This window comes from Myotis brandtii, unplaced genomic scaffold (assembly GCF_000412655.1).
Source record: "Myotis brandtii unplaced genomic scaffold, ASM41265v1 scaffold208, whole genome shotgun sequence".
NCBI classification, from domain to species: Eukaryota; Metazoa; Chordata; class Mammalia; order Chiroptera; family Vespertilionidae; genus Myotis; species Myotis brandtii.
In genome coordinates, this window is record NW_005357764.1 from 1,040,071 (window position 1) to 1,063,686 (window position 23,616).

The window sequence follows — 23,616 nt, forward strand, 5'->3', positions numbered from 1 at the left end:
TGGAGCTTTTCCAAACATGAAAACTTCAGTTCTGAATTCTTACTAGTTTCCAGTCTTGTTATGCCAGTGATGGCTTGCATAGTATGCTAAAAGAAATGCCACTGATTGCTTATAATGTAGGCAAAGCCATCACAGACAAACAGCTGAATTATTTGTGGTAATTTATTCATAAAATAAAGTCTATAGTCAATTAAAGAATGGTTATTCTTTAGAATAAACTTTATGTGTCTTATAATCAAGAAAAACACTTTAGTCTTTAAAAGTATATAATTTTTACTTACTTTGAAGTTGATCCCGAAAGTTGCATTCCTCTGTCTAGTAAAGAATTAGCTGTGAGCCCCTGTTTGATAACCTAGAATATAAAATTTTGCTTATAGAGTAGAATTTTAATATTAATTATCCTCTAATTTTATGCTATAGACCGATTATTTGTGAATATCCAGATTACCTTGTTAATATGATTTTCACAGATATGCTATAAATATTTCACAGACAAATTGAAAAAATCATAGAAAATATTTATTTGACAATTTCATTTTCAGTTTATTCAGACAAATGGCAGGGCTGTAGAACTCAGCAATGAGAATAAAAGACTATCCAACAAGACTTAAATGGGAGTGCTTCCAAGTCTGTCTTCTGGAGCACCATTTACACTAAGCTTAACTTTAAGCTAATTTTAGAGTCTTCCTGGGAAAATCAACTTTCAAATGGGAAAGAATCCCATAGAAACATTATATTATAGAAAAAGCTGGATTGTAATATCAATGAAAGGTAAATAATATAAACAATACACTTGAACAACCAAACTGAACCCTTTTAAATGTTAGCCATTTACTTAGATTTAATGGAGAAAAATAACTTTCTTACTTCCTATGTTCTATTTTTAAAGTGATCTAAAGATATGAATTACTTGGCTTATTTTCTCCAGACTGCCTAGTCAAATCTAAAAGATTTATTGAAAATACTAAAATAATTCTAATCTCTCAGGTACTATTCTGCACAGCAAGTACCATTCAGTTTTATACTGGAAAATTCATAAACCAACATATTTTCACATGGAATAAAGAGAACATTTTGAAATCTTAGCATGAGCAATTTATCTTGGCAAGAAGAGAAACGGGCACAACCTTAAAACCAAAACTTTGTAACTGTTACTAATGTTTCTATTTCCTTCAATATATATTGCACACACATACATATATCTCAATATCTGTAAGGATATTCAACTCCATTATCACATTTCCAACATTACTTAAGCCCAAACCTGTCATCTCTTGCACAGACTGCTGCCACAGTCTCCTAAGTAAATGGTCACCCCATTTCCTCTCTCGCTTAATGACAATTCAGTTCCACTTAGTCGCAGTTCCACAAACTACACATCACATCACATTTCCTTAGAGCTCTTGCAAGTTTCTCAATGAAACTAAAATAAAATTCTAACTACTGATACCTGCTCTGTCACCTTACTCAGGTGTACAGCTCATCAGGAGCAGATCCCTGCTACCTCTCCAGGTCTCAAGCAAACTAACTTCTTTCCTTCCTTAGCAATTCAGCGAGGCTGATCCCTGTTCCCTGAATGTAATTGCCCTAGGTTTTCTAATCCTCCACTATTCCTTATCCTTTAAGTTTCAGTTTAAATATTACCTCAGTTTAAGTGTTGTCTTGTCAATACAATCTATTATTTTCCATCCCAGTATTCTTTGATTATCTTCATAAGACTCTTCTCAATTTGTAATCATATACTTATATCCATTTATCTATTAACTGTGTCTCTGTCCCCTAAACTATAAGCTCCATAGTTTCCTTCATTATGTGTTGGGCACATGGTGGTAAATAATATATGAATTAAGAATGAATACATTAAAACACTTTAAATAAATGCATATGTATATGTAACCAGTTCCATAAGATTCCATATGCTTAATTTTGGTCTAAACCCATAAAAAATTCTCTTATAAATGTATTAACTTTATAAAATAGTTTTCATATTGACTATTGTTACTACATTTACTTTAACTTATTTTTAACTCCTCTTTAAAAAGCCATTTACAGAATACACTACAGAAGTGGCCAATAGCCAGTCATACTAAATTATAAGACATCAAATTTCAAGTGAATGGAACTGAATTTGCAAGAGAAGCAGTTATGAATTAGAACACCAACTATCAAAAAACAATTTCAAAATTTATTTTTAAGAGACAGAAAATACAGATTCACAGACTTGATCCTAATCTTAAGAGTACAGTGTATAGCCGAAACCGGTTTGGCTCAGTGGATAGAGCGTCGGCCTGCGGACTAAAGGGTCCCGGGTTCGATTCCGGTCAAGGGCATGTACCTGGGTTGCGGGCACATCCCCAGTGGGGGATGTGCGGGAGGTGGCTGATTGATGTTTCTCTCTCACCGATGTTTCTAACTCTCTATCTCTCTCCCTTCCTCTCTGTAAGAAATCAATAAAATATATATTTTAAAAAAAAAGAGTACTGTGTATATAGAAACTATTACATTTGTTGACTAACATTGTGACTATCAAATCTAACTATTCCTCAATTTTATATACTTCACTTTATAATTCCCACCACTAATCCTGAGACCTACTATTATACATGAAGCCTTGATTTCAGAAAGGTAGCTAAAATGACTGAGTAATTGTGAAAACAACTTCAAAATCCATTTTTCTAAATAAATATATCAGTGTAAAAACTAATGATTTGATTTATACCTTAAAAGTTGGAACAGAGAACTGTTCACATGATGATGAACTTTCTTCACTGGTTGGTGTATCCAGATCAAGGGGTCGATGGAGGGAAGACTTGGAGGTCCTTTTGTGGGTTGGGTGCTTCACTGACCAGTTAACCACCTGGAACTGAGTAAGGTAAGTCTGATAGCAACTCATCACTGGTTGCTGAGAAGTGATCTGCTCGCTCTCTACTGTTTTCTCACCCTCTACAATATACAGATGTTCTATAACATCATCTTCGCCACCTAGTGCAGAAACGAATGAAGCCTGGGAAGGGTGAGTTTTGAATGGCAGAGTTCGGGGATCCTGAATGCTTTCTCCGTGGCCAGTGAGTGGTCCCTCGATACTGTGATATATGGAACCCCTACTGTAGTCAATCTGCTGGGTCTGCTTTTTCTTCTTTTTTCTACCTGGATAGGTCCCAGGGCCTTCGTCACTGCTAATAGGCTCAAATTCTTCAGCGGCAGAAAAGTAGGCTTCACTGTCAGCCATTGACATGCTGGAATCCATTGATCGATATTGATGGAATGAATTAGAGTCTGCTGATGGTGTGTATGGAAAGGAACCGAAACTTCTTCTCTGCTTTGGTGAGTCCAGTACATTCTCATCACTTCGGGAGACATCACTACTAAACTGGACTCCAACTGTGACTGGCTGCTTGTCCCCATAGAAAGCTGCAGTCAGGCTCTTGGTACTTCCAAGTCGGGTGGAACATACAGAGGCTTGTCGTTTCAAGGGAGACCGCAGAGGGGATTGACCTACTGACTTATCCTGAGTATTAGGAGACACGGGGCTATTTCCTGAAATTTCTGTAGGAACACTAAAATAGAAAACAAAGCTATTACCTTTACTGTATTATCATATCACTTACTCTAAATATAAAGAAAAGTAATTATAAAATCCTTTTAGTCATTTTAATCATTTATTTTACAAACAAATGAAGAAAATCTAAAATTTTACAATAAAATAGCCATACAAAGTAACAAAACAATGTGTTCATATCCCATATAGTTCCCAAAAATGAGGAAGCTTAAAACAAAAACAACAACAAAACTTAAAGAAACCCATGAATATTATCTATCCATAATCCATGAAAATTAATCTATTCATTAGGTGGTGTTATTTTTTTCATATCCTTTAAAAGCTTGTCCAAGAAAATGCACCAGAGACCTTTGATTAACTGAGAGAACTTAAAGGAAAGAAAAAAGTCACAGATAACCCTAATACTTCTAACTTTGGCAACTGATGTAGAGGTGCCATTTACTGAAGCAAAGCAAGCTGACCATGACAGGCACAAGGCCATATGCCAAGCTTGAGGTCACTGTGTAATATCCAAGCAGATATATCAAGAAGGTAACTGGGCTTAGAGAGACAAAGGTTTTGCCTGGAGTTTAAAGATGTGAGCTACAGATCATAATCGAAGCCAAACAGTTAGAGAGACCATCTGGGGAGACAGTATAGAGAATGGAGAAAAGGGCACAGAGTTTTGAGGGACAGCAACATTTCATAAATGGCCACTGTAAGAGGAAGAAAAAGAAGGGAGAAAAAAATGGAAGACGTGGAAACAGAGCCTGAGAAGGACTAGCTGAGGGGAAGGGGGAGAACCTAAAATGTGCCATCAAGTCAAGAGGAAAGTGTGTTTCGAGAAATGAGGAGTCAACCATTATAGAAAGAGGAGGACAAAAATATTCACCAGTCTAGGATAATGCCCAAAGGTTAACAAGAGTTCACTCTGAGAGGTCAAATAACAAGAAATATTTATTATCATTATACTTTTCTGTATTTTCCTAATACCTGTAATGAATACATATGTACTACTTTTATAATCAAAGAGACAACAGCAAATGGACATTTAAAAACATGTTCAAGAGGAGAAAAACATTTTCTACAGTAGGTGAGGTGAGAGGAAAGTAGTTTTTCTGGTCACAATTTGAAGCAATTATAATCCTATTGTGAGCAGGTTCCCGCATCTACTTGGTAACTGACCTCACTGGGCCGTCATCTCTTTTCATTCCATGCAGGAATTCCTTCTGAGGCACAGGGTCATCAGCCACAGAAGAGGGGCTTTCCTTGTCCGCAGCCAGTAAAGGCTGGGCCGCACTGGAGCTGCTGTTGTCATCTGAGGACGAGGACGAGCTGTGACAGCGCATGGGGACCTGCAGGCTCAGGTGCTGAGTCTTTCTCTCCACTTCCATTCCTCCTGATTTGTTCTCCCATTCTTTCCTCTTCATGCTGTTCACATGACCTACACCAACCAACAAAAGCAAGTTATGTGAACATAGTAATTTCAAAAGCAATTTATGAATAACATGGCAACTTAATTCAATTTCTTGAAGTATAATCATTTTTTAAAAGCACAAGTATATAATTTCATAAAGCAAAGTATCTACCTAAGTGTGGATCCAGAATCCACAGACAGTGAATTTTTGTCTTCTTTTTTTTTAACTTTTATTTGGAAAATTTTCAAACTTACAGAAAACTTTCAAGAATAAGCACAAAGCCACCACATATCTTTTACTTGGAATTTCCCAAACACTTTGCCCCATTTACTCTATTTACATAATACTTTTTGAACCCTTGGAGAGAAATTTGCAGACATTGTGGTCTTTTACCCTAGATATTCAAGGGCTTACTTCCTAAGGATAATACATAACCCCCGTATAGTTACTGACTTAACAATTTAGTATTTATAGAGATTACTACCACATGCTTTCTAATTTTCTCAGCTAAACCAATAAGGTCTTTTAGAGCATTCTGTCCCCTCCAGTATAGGATCCAATCTAGGATCATACATGATTGCATTTGGTTATCATGTTTTCTTTGATCGGGAACACATCCTCAGGTCTGTGATAAGAGCCCTATGAGATTACGTGATGGGAAGGGGCTGATTCTAGCTTCTGCTCAGGCATGTACGTGGCTATAGACTTCACGCACCTTAGTCTCAGTGATGAGACTCAGTTTATTCACTATAAACCGGTATGATATGCAACTCACATGGTAGTTTGGGGATTAAGTGAGAAAATGCCTGTGTAAATCTTTAAAAACAACATTATTCAAATGTAAGTAGGTAATAGTATAAGAAGACAATTTAACTGAAGTTAAATTGTACTTAGCAACTTTCTTTCCTTCCCATGTCAAGAAGTTTTGGTGTTTGCTGATTTTATAAGATAATCTGCTCTTATAAGCCAAACTGCTAAAGTCAAACAACCTTAAAATAATGTGTACACACTTCTATCTTACTATTCAGTGAAAAGTCACTTAAACAGGAATTAGGCATATGTAGATATGTAGTCCAGCTCTTTCCACTAAGGCAGTGCTAAGTTAATGGTTTTGAATGAACAAAGGAAACAAGACTAAATATTGGTGAAATATTAGGACTTTTCTACATTTCATTTGTTGACAGCATAGAAACTTAAGCAATAATTATTACACTTAATTGTAGGAACATACAACTAAGAAACCCAGAGGAAAAATCATATCTGAAGTCTTTAGAGCAAAGATACAAGATAAATCTAAAACTAATATCCAGTGAATACACCATTCACTGCTCATACCAAATGCATATATTTGCAGTTATCCTACAGACTCTATGGGAAGACCATACTTCTCTTCTTGACAAGTTTAATTTTAGAGATAAGAATATTTTGCCAAAATAATTGATAACAGGGGGGCCAATGGTATAAATATTACTATTGCTAAGTTTTCCTATTGAAGTGAACTGGTAAAACAACCATTACTTTAAAACATAACTATTCCTAAGTGTATCTGTGGAAGCTGGCTCCCAGGAAAATGATGACATAAAAGGAAATATTTAGAATACGTCTGGATGAATAGTGGACCTACTTTTGCCTTGCATAAATCTGAAAAACTCACATCTTACCTGGCTTTAGCTCAATCACCTGCAAAACAAGGCAGGCTATGAAATCCTACCTCCGAGACGGCTCAAAAAATGGAATTGCACACAGTAACAGTGAACTCCTCTCAGATGGCATAGGGATAAAGATGAAAAAGATTAGCACATTTCATTACCGTCTACCATTTTGGGAATTTCCTTGGTAATAATCCACTCCCCAGGCTGCAACAGAGACTGTCCGTAGTACATGTCCGACTCTGCACTCGTGCTTGAAAATGCAGAGCTACTGGATGGTGTCAACTCTTCAAGCCTGAAGAAATCTAGGCCAGTCACTGTGCCACCAAAGAATCTGCAGCCACCGAGACAGCCACACTTGTGCCTGCACCTCTTATTCCTCAGGGTGTCATCAGGCCACAAAAACCACAGCCTGAACAGAATCCCAAACAAAAAAAAATGAGAAACAGCAATGGAACAAAAACTCATTAAGAACAGAAAAACTTTTTAGCAGATAATTAGTAACACATAAGTTAATTATTAATATTTATAAAAGACACGGTAAACACAAAGGTTCATTTTTACTGTGATATGTCTTTTTAATCATTCTGCCATTTTAAACAAACAAACAAACAACAGTCTCACCATGGTAAGTGAGATGGAAATAAGTAGGAACAATAAGAGACATATAGCATACATTAAAATAAACCAAAGCGCTAAGAACAAGCACATATAAAAATAATTTAAATCCAGTTTAAAAAAAACAGTAAATATTCTCAAAAGGACTAAAAATTTTAAACTTTAATCTAAAAAATGGACAAAACTATTAGTATAGATTATGTTTAATAGATTTGGGCATCTGAGAGCCTATTTCACATGGCAAATTTAATACACCCAAAATATTATAAATATGGGCCAAGTAAAAAATTATTTCTTAATCAAATCAAAATAATGCTCTATTTTAGAGGAAAAAATTACAAATATTTTGTAATTAGTTCTCTAAATGAAGTATTAAGAACTGAGATAATATGGCCCGGCTGGTGTAGCTCTGTGGTTGAGTATCGTCTTATGAACCGGAAGGTCATGGTTTGATTCCTGGTCAGGGCACATGCCTGGGTTGCGGGCTTGATCCCCAGTGTGAGGCACGCAGTAGGCAACCGATCAATGATTCCCTCTTATCATTGATGTTTCTACCTTTCTCCCCCTCTCCCTTCCTCTCTGAAACCAGTAAAAATATTATTTAAAAAAAGAAACTATACTTTTCAGAAAACACTAATAAATTAATGGCCTACATGGTCAATAACTTTTCTGGTTATATCAGAAATTAATACACGTGCTCCCAAAACTCCTTGGAAACAAATATCCACAAAGGCACCCAAAAAGCTGAAAGTCAATGAGTTACCATGTAGGGACACAATCATATTAGGTCTTTACTTAAATACTCTGATTCCATTTCTAACAGTAAAACTTCCTCTATAATTATCCAGCAATTTTCATCTTAAATTTCACTTACCTCTTAGTTCTGGCATCGTGAGTTTCTAAGAAATGTCTCTGTGCCTCATGTTTAGAATGATGATCAGCTGCCAGTGCAATATCAACAGTGATTAGTCCTAAGGTGGCCGAGCCAGCTTCTAGCCAGTAGGCCCTCCGCAGAATCGCAGGCTGGAGCCCAGCTCTGGGATTATTCATCTGTTCGATGTACTGTCTCACTTGGAAGTCCTGAATTGCTGCGCTTATCCCTTCCCCAACCGACTGGTTGTGGAGATTACAATTTGCAACCCGGATTGCCCCCATCTAAAGTTGAATGAAGAAAATGAAACAAAACTCTAGTTTCTGTATTTTTTAGCAAGTTAGAATAAACTACATAATAGGTAATTATTTCAAGTTGCATAAAAGAGAAGAAAAGGAAAGGAAAAGGAGGAAAGAGAAATAGCAAAAATAAATGTAACAGAATAAAAACATTCAATTTAAGAAAAGGATAAAAGGAACATAGAACATAGTCCAAAGAAAAAAAAGAGAAATAAGAAAGCTAGAATAATAAGTAATAAAATCTTAACAAAGCTTGATTTTAAACAGTAATGCACAAAGCAGAGGTGGTAAACAAATGTTTTCTGGAGCCAGGCAGGAACCATAATGTATAAAACCTATAAGCATTCAAAATCCAATCTTTGAAAAACATTACCAGTCCACTTCCCTGCCATAAAGAAAGCTACTAGTCTATATCTCTGCCACAAAGTAATGTTATAATGATTCAGTTAGAGTAAAATAGCAGGAAAGTATGCCTTTAAAAAGTAATACTGGAAGAGACCATGAATGAGCTGAAAACAACTATCTTCTAGAATTCTGTAGTATTTGGTCAGATGACAAATTATAAATGTGTGTTGTATTTCAAGAAGTAGAGGTCTGGTTTGGTAAAAAGGAAAAAGAACTACACTGGCCAAGAAACAGACAAACATGTACCTTTATATTTGTAGCACAGCCATGCTCCACAATATAAATATCAGCTCCATCTACCGCTAAACGAGTCATGGTGTATTTCAAATCATTTGAAGCTGGACAGGGGCCAGGAATACAACTCAACTAAAATGGAAAAAGATGGAATAATTCTATTTAAACACACAAACAAAATTCTGATCACATGTGTATTTTTTAAAATCAGTATGTTAAATTTCACTTTTTTATAATGATAAACAAAATCATCAGCAATTAAAGTCTTTCCAAATTAGAAAACTAATCACAAGTAATTATGTATGATTTTCATTTAAAAGGGGCAAGTAGCAAGTTTAAATGGACAGAATATAACTTGTTAATGAAACCCAAAAGGAATCATCAAAGTAATCACTGTTAGAGGTTTATAAAAAATGTATAGTCTAAAGCTGTAAGATTTTTTATGAGTCCTCCATACACATATATACATACTTGTTTTATACACAACCACAAATACATCAACTGTGAATTTTATGGTACTATCTAAGACAAGCCACACAGATTTAATTTAGTTTTACTCCTAACACACAGACTTGATCATGTCTAGGTTGGACGAAAACATACACGACATCTACTTCAATGAGCTTCCCGGGGCAATGGCAGCCCTGAGTAAGTACTGGCCTAACAGCACATAACTGCTTGTTAGTGGCAGAGTGCACTATAAGAATATATTTCCTCCACACAAAGTAGACCTAAAACAAATAAATCTAAAATAACAGAAAGCATGCCCTAGCCAGTTTGGATCAGTGGACAGAGCGTCAGCATGTGGACCAAAGGGTCCCAGGTTCGATTCCAGTCAAGGGCATGTATCTAGGTTGCAGGCTCCTCCCCGACCCAGAACCTGGTCAGGGCTCGTGCAGGAGGCAACCAATTGATGTGTTTCTCAGACATTGATGTTTCTCTGTCTTACCCTTTCTCTTCTACTCTCCCTAAAAATCAATGGAAAACTATTCTCAGGTGAGGATTAACAACAACAAAAATAATAATCTACATATATAAAAGCCTAAGCGACTGTCTGACCGTTCGACTGTACAACTGGTAGCTATGATGCGCAATGATCACCAGGGGGTAGACACTAAACGCAGAAGCTGCCGAGAGACAGCAACTTTGCAGAGTGCCCTCTCACACTGCAGGACCCCTCGGATGTAGGACTGCCAGTTTTGGCCCATCCCCACTGGCCAGGCTGAGGGACCCCACCTGCTGGAGGGAACTCACTCATTCCACAGACACCCTTTGAGCCCTGGCACCACCCCAGGTGTGGCCAGCAGGAGAGGGACCCTGGGAGGTTGGCTCCAGGGCGTGTCCAGCCCATCTTGCCCAGCCCTGCCCTGCCGCCACCTTCTAATTTATTTCCTTTAAATGTGCACGCATCCGTACACCGGGCCTCTAGTAATAAAATGACAGAAAGCATATGAGTTGCATGGCAGAGCAGCTGACTGCAAAGGGACATGAAGGAACTGAAGGTGATAGAAATGTTCCAGGTCTTCACTGGTGCTAGTGGTTACACCAGTATTTATCACATTCATCAAAATGTGAAATGTACAACTTTAAAAGGGTAAATTGGGCACAGACAATAGAGTGCTGAAGGCCTGGGCAAGGGGCTGGGGATGGGCAGGAGGGGGTCAATGGGGGAAAAGGGGGGACATACGTAATACTTTCAACAATAAACAATTATTTTTAAAAATGTATACACATATTTATGTGCGAGCCTATGTGCATGCCTGTATATTGAATACACACACACTTGTAGAAATATACAGTCCATGGGGAAGGGGAGGGTTGTTTACACGTGGTATAAAAAAAGGTGAATTTATTGCATGTAAATTATGCCTCAATAAAACTGAATGTGACATAAAAGCTTTGAGTCTAAAAAAGAAAAAAGGGCCCTAGCCAGTTTGGCTCAGTACTTAGAACATTGGTTCTCAGATTGAAGGGTCACAGGGTCGATTCTGGTCAAGGGCATATACCTCAATTGTAGGCTCAATCCCCCGTGCCAGACGGGGCTGCATGCAGGAGGCAACCAATCAATGTGTCTTTCTCACATCAATGTTTCTCTCTCTCTGTCTCTCTAAAAATAAATGGAAAAAATACTCTTGGGTGAGGATTAACAAAAAAATAATAAAAATAAATAAGACAAAAGGGAGGAGACGCCTGTAAGCATGTGTGAATTATCCATAAGAAACTAACCAGCCCTAACTGGTTTGGCTCAGTGGATAGAGCGTCGGCCTGTGGACTGAAGAGTCCCAGATTCGATTCCGGTCAAGGGCATATACCTTGGTTGTGGGCACATCCCCAGTGGAGAGTGTGCAGGAGGCAGCTGAATTGATGTTTCTCTCTCATCAATGTTTTTAACTCTCTATCCCTCTCCCTTTCTCTCTGAAAAAAATCAATAAAATATATTTAAAAAAAAAAAAAAAAGAAACTAACCAGCTGACAAATGATTAAGGAGCTAATTTCTTGGGGCCTGGCAATGTGCATTGAACAGGAAAAAGTAATTTTTTTAATGTTTTTATTTATTTCAGAGAGGAAAGGAGAGGGAGAAAGAGACAGAAATATCAATGATGAAAATCACAGATTGGTTGCCTCCTGCATGCCCCCTACTGGGGATCAATCCCACAATCCGGGCATGTGCCCTGACTGGGAATTGAACCTCTTTGGCTCATAGGTCAACACTAAACCACTGAGCCACACTGGCTAGGCAGGAAAAACTAATTTTTATCACAAATTGTAGCTATTTCCATTATTGTTGGTAAATAAGCATGGGTTACAGATTTTTTTGGACATAAAATTAAAAGCAGGATGAATCTGCCCTAACCGGTTTGGCTCAGTGGATATAGCGTCAGCCTGCGGACTCAAGGGTCCCAGGTTCGATTCTGGTCAAGGGCAGGTACCTTGGTTGTGGGCACATCCCCAGTAGGGAGTGTGCAGGAGGCAGCTGATCGATGTTTCTCTCTCATCGATGTTTCTAACTCTCTATCCCACTCCCTTCCTCTCTGATAAAAATCAATAAAATATTTTTTTTTAAAAGCAGGATGAATCACATTCAATTATAGTAATATATTAGCAAACAAATATACTTTGTATAGCAAAAGAATAAAGAAAGACACACAGGAAAGAAAATAGAAAAACTAAACAATAGTCATCTCTGTATTATAGAATAGGGTAAATTATTTTTCTCTTTTGAAACCAGAGTTTTCTGGGTTTTCTGAAATGGGCACACTTCTCCCTGCCCCCTCCAAATGCTCCCCACCCCCAAATTCATAAGGAACAGTATTTACTACAAAATAACAGTCTGCCTGTCATTGTCACAGCACCTTTTAAAGGTGCTGTAATGACCGAGTCAAGGTCATGCAATGTTGTAGAAAGAGCACAAATGAAGTCAAGAAAACTGGCAAATGCCCCACACTGCTAATCACACTGCAGAAGAGAGGAGTCTGCAAACAGTGTCATGCAAGGAATCTGAACTTCCTCTGCCTTCAGTTTCTAATTCTCTACACAAATATAGAGCCAATCCCAAAGACTCAATGCAATCTGAGTATTGACAGCAAACATGTAAAAGATAAAACTTTCATATCTCCATTTATTTGTGAATGCATGTTTTAATAATTACCTCATATTTTATTTTTTAATTGTTTTCAGAGAGAGGGAGAGAGAGATAGAAACATCAATGATGAGAGAGAATCATTGATCGGCTGCCTTCTGCACACCCCCTACAGGAGATTGAGCCCACAACCTGAGCATGTGCCCTGACTGGGAATCAAACCATGACATCCTAGTTCAGAGGTCAATACTCAACTAATGACCACACCGGCCAGGCAATTATCTCATATTTTAGATACTTACAACTAAATAACAACTGGCTATGATTTGCAAAAGTAATTTTATTAATTTAAAAAATTGAACTATAGTGTTTACTTTGTGCCTATGTGCATTTGCTTTAAAGCTGATATTTTAATCGGTCATTTAAAAAAGTCCATAAATTTTGTAACACTGCTATCCTATTTGTCAACATACCTTGGATTCGCAGAACCGACGATCAAGTCCATGTTGACATGTTATTACTGACTTGGGTCTTTCCAGTTCATACTCCCGACACACCACATGAAAAACAAATGTCTGCCCCCACTCCAAGAGACTAGCCAGCTGCAAAATAAGCAGTACAGTTTGACAACATGTTAGCACACTAAACAAGCGCTTGGAGCTCATAAACTAATTAAGAATATTAACACAGCCCTGACCAGTTTGGCTCAGTGGCTAGAGCGTCGGCCTGTGGACTGAAAGGTCCCAGGTTCGATTCCGGTCAAGGGCATGTACCTTGGTTGCGGGCACATCCCCAGTAGGGGGTGTGCAGGAGGCAGCTGATCGATGTTTCTCTCTCATCGATGTTTCGAACTCTCTATCCCTCTCCCTTCCTCTCTGTAAAAATTCAATAAAATATATTTTTAAAAAAAGAATATTAACACAGCTTGAAAGATATCAAGCGCCGTCGTACACATGCTGCTACATAATCCACTTGTTAGTTAATATCATGATTTTTCTACCTTGACATCATTTATAAACTTGTGTTACTTTACATTCATGAATGACAAAATACATTTCCAAAATGAATTAATTTCAACTGAAAAATTCAACTTCTAAAGTACTTTTCTTCAAGGTCATATCTTCCTTCTTATATGACTAATCGGAGTCCTCACACCTAGAATTCTCTACCAAATAATCAATCAAGTTTTGGTGTGAAATTTGAGTATTTAATTATCATATTGAACTACGATTTGGGGAAATCAGGTATTTTGAAGATTATGTTTGTTTATGTAAATAAAAGCTTAAGTAACCATATAGCAACTCTTCATCATATCTTTAGATTTTTAAAAACCCCAAATTCCATAACTGATTAGAATTAGTAAACACACTGAGACATGGTTATACATATTATCCCCCCTAAAAAGTACATAATTTAAACTACTGGAAAACATGAATTTTGCTTTTAAAACAAAGAATGGCATAAACATTAAAAGCACCTAAGGAATCATGAATCTCACAGAAAACAGTGATGCCAAGACTCTAGGGCAGAAGAAAATATTTCATTTTCTGAGAAATGCAATTTATAAACATGTGAGAGTCTAGCAATCCTTAGGTTAAAGGAATCGTATCCAGTCTTGCAGGATTGGCATAGCTCATTAGAAAACAAGCTTTTGTTATATGCTTCAGTTTTTACTTATAAATGGAGAGACAGGAAATGGTGGATATTAAGGACAGACTAGTTATGAGGCCATAGAGCACTGAATATTTTTTGTCCACTTTTATACATTCCATTATATTTATTTGTATCCATTTCTATAGAAAATATCCCTTTGCAATTCATTTATTTTCCTATTTTTAGAATCCTAATTTTTGCTGTATCCCAACAATTTCTTTCAGATATAGAAGATACTTCGATTCATTATTTATCTTGTTGCTACTACCAACCTCTCAATTATGTTTCATACCCACTCTGTAACTTTTTATTAAAATTGAGTATGTACATTTCTGCCACATTTCAGTCTTTTGAAATGCCAGATAAGCATGCATATTATCATAAAGATATGGCTCAACAGGTGAAATGTTACAGTAAAATGACTATTCTACTAAATTTCAGTGGTCCATTTCTAGAAGTAAGTAATCTTTAAGGCCTCTGAGTCTTCTAAAGACACAGTGGGATGGATAGTGAAAGTGAAGGAAAAATTATCCAAAGGATCTTAACTAGCCCTCTAAGCCAGGCTTACTCACCAGTAAATTCATATCTATTTTTTAAACCAGTACCCCACATCACTAATAAGCAGGTACAAATGACGGTATCTTGCTTTGAGACATGACAAGTAAAGAACTGTGCTACCTAATCCTTAATATCGTAAATGCTAAGAAATACACAAAAAAGCAAAATTTTTAGAAAACTATTCTATATACTGGGAAAAGGAGATTATTCCAACAGTGGAGAATCATATAATATAAGCTTAATAATACATACATGTGCAATATATAGCTCAGCCTAAGTTTTTCCCATAGAAAGTCTCAAATTCTTTAAAGTACTATGTACAATTATACAACATTACACTCATCAATTTCATGTGTCTCAGAAAAATGAAATTTGTTTCTTATTCATCTATTGCTAAGAAAAATTGTGAATGGCAGGAATCAGAATGTCATTAGTGGAAATGCAATGGACATTCAAAAACTTGCTCTTGGGGCAGTGGGTGAATGAAGGAAAAGGAAAAGAATGTAGCAGATAGTACTTGGACACTCGTACCTGTGGTGCCGTGACCTTAGCTGTGAGGCTTCCAGCCTGCACGTCAATTAGCCATGCATATTCTAGGGAATCGCTTCCCAAAGGAAGACCTTCTGCTGAGAACATGGCATGTGCTCTCAGCTGGAGACCGGACAGATTGATATGACCTTCCTTGAGTGCGTCATCTACAGGGGGTCGCTGCTGAAAACAAGAACAAGATAGTGAGAAATACATACAAGAAAATCGCATTATGATTTCTAGTTGTTTTTTCCCCAGAGACGAACAGTAAAAAAACATGCTATCTGGACAATAAGGCTTCAGGATTCACAAGCTCCTGACACGCCTTTTACCCATGAAAGTCTGAGTAAAGCTTCTGCAGTGACAGTATCCATGAAAGCCCAGCTACAAAGCAAGACAGCAAAGTCCTACAAAGAACGTCGCTCTCTGAGTGGTCCCTGCCTTAAGGAAGAAAAAGAAACCCAGACTCTGACTGGCAGGAAATACAATGTCTTGTGGGAAGGCAAGAATCATGAGATTAAAATATTAAAAAGAAGAAAATAACAGGGAACAATAAAGATTAAGACCATAAAATGAAGAACTAGGGCAGGAAGCCATCTTCCATATAGATTTTGTTAGTAAAGGCATATTTTATCATGTTCTTGTCTCAAGACCATGATATGCTACCAAGCACCTCACACTTCTCCTTGCAACACTTTTAACACTTGAAAGTATTTATCTTAATGGTAATTCCCTCCATATTTATCTCTCTACCAGTTGACTAGGGTAAAGACCATTTCTGCCTTGGTCATCAGGTATCCCACTGCACCTAACTAAGTGACCACAAAAGCAGATACTACTGACCGAGTACCTGCATAGAGGACCTCACCTCAGGTCTTCTCAGAGACACCAACACACGGCTATACACTGAGACAGTTCACAGATATTTCCCAAGTGAGTTTTACTATGGCAGCCTTCTCAGTGTGTGTGTGCAGGCCAACTTACAGAGTTAGTGTTCCTTGTTTCAACACATTTGTGGAAATGTGTTCTTAAAAAATTGTTTTAAGGAGAAAGGCTAAAAAATCTAATTCATAAGGACTTCTTAGAAGGAAGTTTCAAATTATGACTATAATACACCTCTAGAACTTCTAAAAACTGTTTTATTTTATTTTCATCTAAGTTGTGTAACAGTATATAAAATCGCCTAACTTCTCCAGGCCTCAGTTTCCTGGCTTTATCTGAGGGAGTTGGGGAGGATGGTCAGTAAAGATTTCTTCTGGCACAGAGAATCCATAATTCTCAGTATAAAATTTTTCATAGTTTTTTTTTAAGCTTAAAAATACATATGGAAATTGGCCTGTCCTAAAGGTGTAGCCTCCCTAATACACTAATAAAGGTTATATTCGAAATTTGTATTATGGCTTGCATCATGTTATGGGGTAAATGGTATCCCCCAAAAGATATGTTCAAGTCCCAAGCCCATGTACCTGTGAATGTGACTTTATTTGGACACAGGATAGGGTCTTGGCAGATGCAATCAAGTCAAAATGAGATTACATTGGATTAGGGATTCCTTCTTAGACATGTTTTAGTAAGAGAAAACTGGGAACACATAGACTCATGAATGCCATATGAATATGGAAGCAAAACTTGAGTGATGTGTCTACAAGATAAGTAATGCCAAGGACTGCTAGCAACCAGCAAAAGCTAGGAAGAAACAAAGCACATCCTCTCCTACAGCCTTCAGAGAGACCATGGCCCACCAGCACCTGGTTTCAGACTTCTAGGCTCAGAACTGTGAGAGAATGAATTTCTGTTGTCTCAAGCACCCGAAGTGGGATACTTTGCCACAGGAGGCCTAGGAAACCAATATGTGTCATAAGATGACCATGAAGTAGAATGTGTAGTTTCCTAAGTCAGACACAATAATCCATCCATCGCTTTAGATCAGGGGTGGGGAAGTCCAATCTGTGGGACTTGACCTCTCATAATGAGCTCAATAAAATGTTTTTTTTTATATCTGGTCCAGTCTTTTGAGAATGTAGTGATGGAAATAAAAGTTCAAGTGTCACCGAACCGGTTTGGCTCAGTGGATAGAGCGTCGGCCTGCAGACTGAAGGGTCCCAGGTTCGATTCCGGTCAAGGGCATGTACCTTGGTTGCGGGCACATCCCCAGTGGGGGGCGTGCAGGAGGCAGCTGATCGATCTCTCTCATTGATGTTTCTGGCTCTCTATCCCTCTCCCTTCTTCTCTGTAGAAAATCAATAAAATATTTTAAAAAAATAAAAGTTCAAGTGTCATCAGGTATTCATAAGAAACCAGATATTTAGCTAAGATTCTCAGAACTCAGCCATCAGGAGACACTTCCCTTCACCTTTATTAATTTCCTCAATAGATTGAAAACAAGGAGATGGGTTTCCTCTCCACACACTCACCTCCCAGAATTAAAAAAAAACACAAAAAAACATCAACCAATTCTAATGATCCGCTAATTAGAGAGAGAAGAACAAGAGTTGTTTTTAAGGTTCCTGCAGCAAGCTAAAATAAAAGTGCTGTGCACATGAGATCTTTCTGATGATAGCACAGTGCTGCATCTTGATTTCAGTGACAATCTATATAGGGTGAGTAGACACACAACTATGCACACTCATTGCACCAATGTCAACTTCCTGGTTTTGATATTGCACTATAATTATGTACAAGGTCAACATGGGGAAACTGGGGGAAGGGGATACAGGGACTCACTGTACTAACTTTGCAACTTCCTGTGACTCTATTATTATTTTGAAATAAAAGTTTTAAAAAGGAAGCACATTTTGTGGCAAAAGAAGCATGTAGTATACTATGTATATATGAAAATATAAATTAAAATTCTATGTAGAAAAATATAATCATTTATGGCAAAACAGTGAAAAGGGGGTAGGCTATTAGAAACAAGATGATCAATTACTACACAGACTCCACAGTAAGTTAGTATCCATTGATAATCTGAGGTATCAGATACACCTTCCCACTTACATATTTCCCTGGCCTTATATTAAATCCATTTATATTTCTAAAAGTAGAGAAGAGCCCTAAAGTAATGGTAGAAAGAGAAGCCACCTGTCATTAAAAATTAATAATTATGAAGTAATAATCTACCCAGGAATATAAATTATTCCCATTTGATGAATATCATTGGCTCTCTTCCAAAAGAGCCCCAGGGATACAGTGAAAGCGTTAACAAAGTATCCTGTAGGTATGTCAGATGAAAAAAATAAATCATTGGCCATGCAGATATGCATGTTTTGAAGATTTATGGTACTGGTTGATAGTAATACTTAGGTTGTGATTGTCAGCAGAATCCACCAATATTTTCTACATTTTTCCCTTCCATAAATAAATGAGAAAGTTATAAAGTATTTCTTTCCATTTCTAAAAACAATGGATATAATATATAATTGTCTGGGACCACATAAACAGGGAAAGCGGAAAGATAATGAAACAGATTCTTGGAAAACTCTCATACATCCATACACACATACAAAACTTCTTACTATGGTTAAACGAAAAGTCTCTAGTTTACAGAGCAGTAGCCTCCATGTAACACATTGTTTTCACCCTATAAACAGTAACAAGAAATTTCTAAATCTCTACACGACTCACTTTCACGTTACCTGATAGTTGTCACTGACGAACACACTCAGGGGTGACAGCACAAGCTGCAGCATGGTCTCCCTAAATCCTTTTTTCATTTCAAAACACAGTCTTTCCAAGAAAGCTGTGGGACACTCAGGACCATCGGCAGTTCCGTGCTAAAGTCAAACAAAACCCCATAATCAAAATATAGAAAAAGGCGAAGACCAGGGAAGTACAAGAAAATAAAAACTGTATTTATATGATTAAGAGATTTTGAATTTTAAAAAGAGAAACAGTGCTTTACTGACAAACACAAGTTACTGGAACCCCAGTTAGGACATTAGGTCCACTAAGCACACAGGTGGCCTCTCTGCTGTGCAGCCCTAGGCACATGACATGCAGCCGGTAGGCAGCCCAAAGCTCAGGGCCACCCACCACATCTGGCCTGGACCCAATGGCCATGGGTTCTTTGGGGAATATAATCCTGTTCCAAGTCAGCCCCAACAGGCCCACAAGTCATCCTTAGAGTGAACCAGGATTCAATGCTGGATACGAAACTGGAGGGGCACAATTCCACCTCCAGGGTCAAGCCTGAATCTTGATTTTGTAATAGGTCCACCATGAGGCCCCAAACTGGTCTGGAGTTGGAGATGAAGACTAACAAAATGTAAAATCCTAGAATATCCTTCAAGCTAACTATAAACATGTCAAAATGTTCTGAAGTTACACAGAACAACAAAGAAGAAACGCAAGTGAAAGGAGAAAGAGTAAAATTATAAATGAGCAAGTAATCACATTCTGAAGAAAATAAGCTAGCTTTATAGAGATAAAAGGATAAATTTAGAAGTTTTTAATCTGAATTTTTCTATAGTTATATGTGTGCGCACACATACAGTTTCCTATGCTGGGTGAATTTCACATGATATTCCAGACTATTTTGATAAGTAAACACTTACAATAGGCAGACGCCCATGAACTTTGTACAAATTCACAAGCACGGTAATATCCCAAGGACGCAAGGACAGAGGATGAATTGACTTGGCTGAACTTTCGTTTTCCTTTCTATCACCTTCCATTCCGACTGCAGTCCATCCAGAGCTGGATGACGTTGACAGGGACAGAACCGGACTTGAAATAACCTCTTCAAAATCCATATACATGTCATCTTCCCCAAAATAGTTTTCCTATAAATATTAAGAACAAATGGCTATCAAAAGAAATATGTAACAATAACTTTTCACCTTACTGCCTAAAGTTTGTAAACTAAGCATCTCCCTAACCTATTTTATTTTATTAAAAGCATGTGGTCTGTTTCCTTAAAAATGGAAAAAAGGATACACATATTTAAGACATATGCTTACTTGGCTGCTTATCAAATAAATATTCTATAGCAAAAAAACAAACAAACAAAAAGTTACAGAAGTTTATGTAGTAAAGCTTCATGATAATACCACCTCTAATTATAGCAAAAACTTGCAACCTACATCTTAGAAGAAATCTTTGGAGATTTATAAGGTTCAACAGTTGTCAACTGTACTTCTCAGAGTGCAGAGGAAATAATACTCAGAGACATCCTTTGGGGGAAGCAGATCACTTCACTGAAAATCAATTTGGCTACATCCAACTGGCTGAATACTACAATTCATATATTCCAGTTGGAATATTTATCAGGAATGTTTTAACAGTTTAATAAGAATGTCCAATTTTGGTTATTGCTGACAAAACATGTTATAAAACAGTTACCAAAACTTCCTTTCACATAGTTCATCCTGGTTTCTCATGCATTAATTAGTGTTCCCACTACTAATAATATTCTGTTTCTTTGCATCAAATTTTATTTTTAATTAAAATATTTTTCTTCCCATTTATTTTGTATTTTGTCTATTTGATCTGTCAGTATTAATCAAAAGTTGTTAAAATATTCCTGTTAACACTGTTAACTATATTTGTTCAATATTAGAAACAAGTCAATGTTTGGTAAATTCTGCATTCTGGTTATTGACATTTGTTTTCTGGCTAAGATTCCAGACATCAGGTCAATTACTATCTTTTCATATAGTGCCTGGACAATAAAAATCCAAAACTACTGACTCACAACACCAGTGCTTTTTCTTCTGTTTCCTGCCTCTAAATAATACAGGTCCTACTTAGAATCTGCTTGACATGAGATTTTAGGTACCTTCTAAACCATTCAACTAGCACTTCTCCTCCCAGTCTTGGCTAGCAAATCTTGACTGTCTTTCCCTGACCAGCTTTAACCATCCCAAACCTTCCCAGAACCTTGTGTGTTACAGGTTCTGCTAGCTAAGCATTCGCTATCCCAGCCTCTGTAGCAATGAGACCACAAAAGGGAGTGTGTAAGGAAGCACTGGTGAAACTAGACTCACACACGGAACGCCACTGCCCGTGACTATTAGGGTTTGGATAATTAGTCTCTCTTTGGTTGTCAGATGTAGTAAACACCCAACATGAATTTGAAAAATCTTGGGAAAATGCAAAATTTCATGATAATAAGTATGTCAGTTTCACTGGATAACTGCTCAAGTCTCTGGTAAACCTCTCAGTGATAAGTGAGGATCTGGAAGGCTTAATTACCTATGCAGAAGAGTAAATCAGTAAAAATTATTGATGACTTCTGGTGACTTTTTAAAAGTATGAGCTGAATATCAAAAGGATAAGAGAGACATCTAGAAAACTGATGAAGTCCTCACATATTGTTCTTAAAGTAGCCTCTCTTCATAAGCATGTTAAAGACAGCAACCTCTAAGTGCTCTCATACTGTAGTCATTTAATTTCAGTGAATTATACCAAAATTAATTAACACTTGATTTAGTCCTTACTCAAAAAATAAGTGCATATTTCTTCAGAACCTAAATTTGTGATATTCTGAAATAAACTTACTTACATATATTTGCTTCAAATGTTAAGATGGAGCTCCAAACAAACCTTTGATTAATTACCATGAAATAAAGTTGTCCATTTTGAATCGTTTCACTTGAAGTAGACTTTTCCTAGTACCAATTACCCTCAGATAAGAAATTAACTTATACTTACTGCATTAAGTACAATGTGTTAAAGTTTGTCCACACAGGTCTGTCCTGCTTTATCCCTCCTAACTTTTCTCCTTGAGAGCAGATGCAATATCACTTCTATCTCTAGCAGCTAGCACAACTCCTAGAACATGCTAAATGCTCAAAATAATGATAAACTGAGGAGTACACTACTTTAATAAATAATTTTATAATTGAGTCTAGTACTATCTATACTATCCTATAAATAAAAGGCTAATATGCAAATCCACCAAACGGCAGAACAACCAGTTGCTATGATGCACACTGATCACCAGGGGGCAGACGCTCAATGCAGGAGCTGCCCCCTGGTGGTCAGTGCGCTCCCACAGGGGGGGGCGCCACTCAGCCAGAAGCCGGGATCATGGCTGGTGAGTGCAGCAGCGGCAGCACTAAAGACCCCTCGGGGGATGTCCGACTGTTGGCTTAGGTCCCGCTCCCCAGGCGCAGGCCAGGTTGAGGGGAAACCCCCCCCACAAGTGCACGAATGTCATGCACCGGGCCACACACACATACACACACACACACACACACGCTAGAGGCCCAGTTCACAAATTCGTGCACAGATGGGGTCCGGCTGGCCTGCCCCAATGGGGGTCCATCGGGGGTGGGGCCAGCTGGGGGAGGGGCCGAGAGAGAGCTCCAGGGCATGTCTGTCCTATCTCTCTCAGTCTCGATCAGCCGAACCCCAGCAGCAAGCTAACCTACCGGTCGGAGCATCTGCCCCCTGGTGGTCAGTGCATGTCATAGCGAACAGTTGAGTGGCCTTAGCATATCATTAGCATATTATGCTTTGATTGGTTGAACAGATGACCAGACACTTAGCATATTAGGCTTTTATTATATAATCTATTCTCAACATATATAATATATTCTCAACACTTGAAATCATCCAACTGGCTATTGCAAATGGTCTCAATTTCAATTAGATATTAACTGCTTTGCATATATCTAAAAATATGCAAGTTCTTTTTAAAAAATCATACCTTTATACAAAAAAAAGCATTTAATAGCGGTCCATAGAGAGTTATCTGAGAGTCTGGGGAAAGTTCCATCTCCACATGCAGTTTATCAGGTGGCAGCTCGGAGGGGTCAACAGGTGGGCGGGAAGAAGTAGAGGGAGAAGAAATGACTCGGTCTGATGTCTTCTGGGATGGCCTCAACACAGACAGCATTGTTTCTTCCATTTCTGACACTGGGATAAATTCGGAAACAAAAAGTTTGGTGAAGGGAGGAAAGGGCCTCTTAGAAATTCTTCAAGGCAAATATGAAAGCAATTAACTCTGATATAATACATATAGCATAACTGAAAACAAACCTGAAAAACTAATAATTAAGAATGTAAAATAGAACAGACTTCATTGAAATATGTGCAGAAATACATGAATCAGACTGCACAGACTCAATGAAAAATTCCTGTTAACATCAAATCCCTGCAACATAAATTTGGGTCATGATTAGGCTTTAATAATACTTGGGCATTAAAGTACAGTGGTTTTCCTTTAAACAGCTGTTCAAATACAGTGCGATGTTACCAAGCTCCATACATAAGAACAATTTTGAAAATTATTCTTTAAAACGTAACTCACTGGAATAATAC

The 23,616-nt window shown here is 37.6% G+C and overlaps 1 protein-coding gene across 10 annotated transcripts in view; it reads right to left on the minus strand.

The window, feature by feature from the left end:
* Window positions 1-23,616, minus strand: part of KIAA1109 (KIAA1109 ortholog) — a 157,701-nt gene that overhangs the window by 92,389 nt on the left and 41,696 nt on the right. For 8 of the 10 annotated variants that reach the window (XM_014539039.1, XM_014539041.1, XM_014539036.1 and 5 more), the window contains 11 exons: window positions 23,003-23,211; window positions 19,905-20,132; window positions 18,987-19,124; window positions 15,355-15,534; window positions 13,086-13,214; window positions 9,045-9,164; window positions 8,098-8,378; window positions 6,767-7,017; window positions 4,724-4,991; window positions 2,720-3,557; window positions 282-352 (listed from right to left, as the gene is read on the minus strand). In XM_014539039.1, the coding sequence (XP_014394525.1) occupies window positions 282-352; window positions 2,720-3,557; window positions 4,724-4,991; window positions 6,767-7,017; window positions 8,098-8,378; window positions 9,045-9,164; window positions 13,086-13,214; window positions 15,355-15,534; window positions 18,987-19,124; window positions 19,905-20,132; window positions 23,003-23,211 (2,713 nt within the window). The remainder of the gene's footprint in view (window positions 1-281; window positions 353-2,719; window positions 3,558-4,723; window positions 4,992-6,766; window positions 7,018-8,097; window positions 8,379-9,044; window positions 9,165-13,085; window positions 13,215-15,354; window positions 15,535-18,986; window positions 19,125-19,904; window positions 20,133-23,002; window positions 23,212-23,616) is intronic. The other 2 variants (XM_014539037.1, XM_014539038.1) reach the window with 2 other exon arrangements.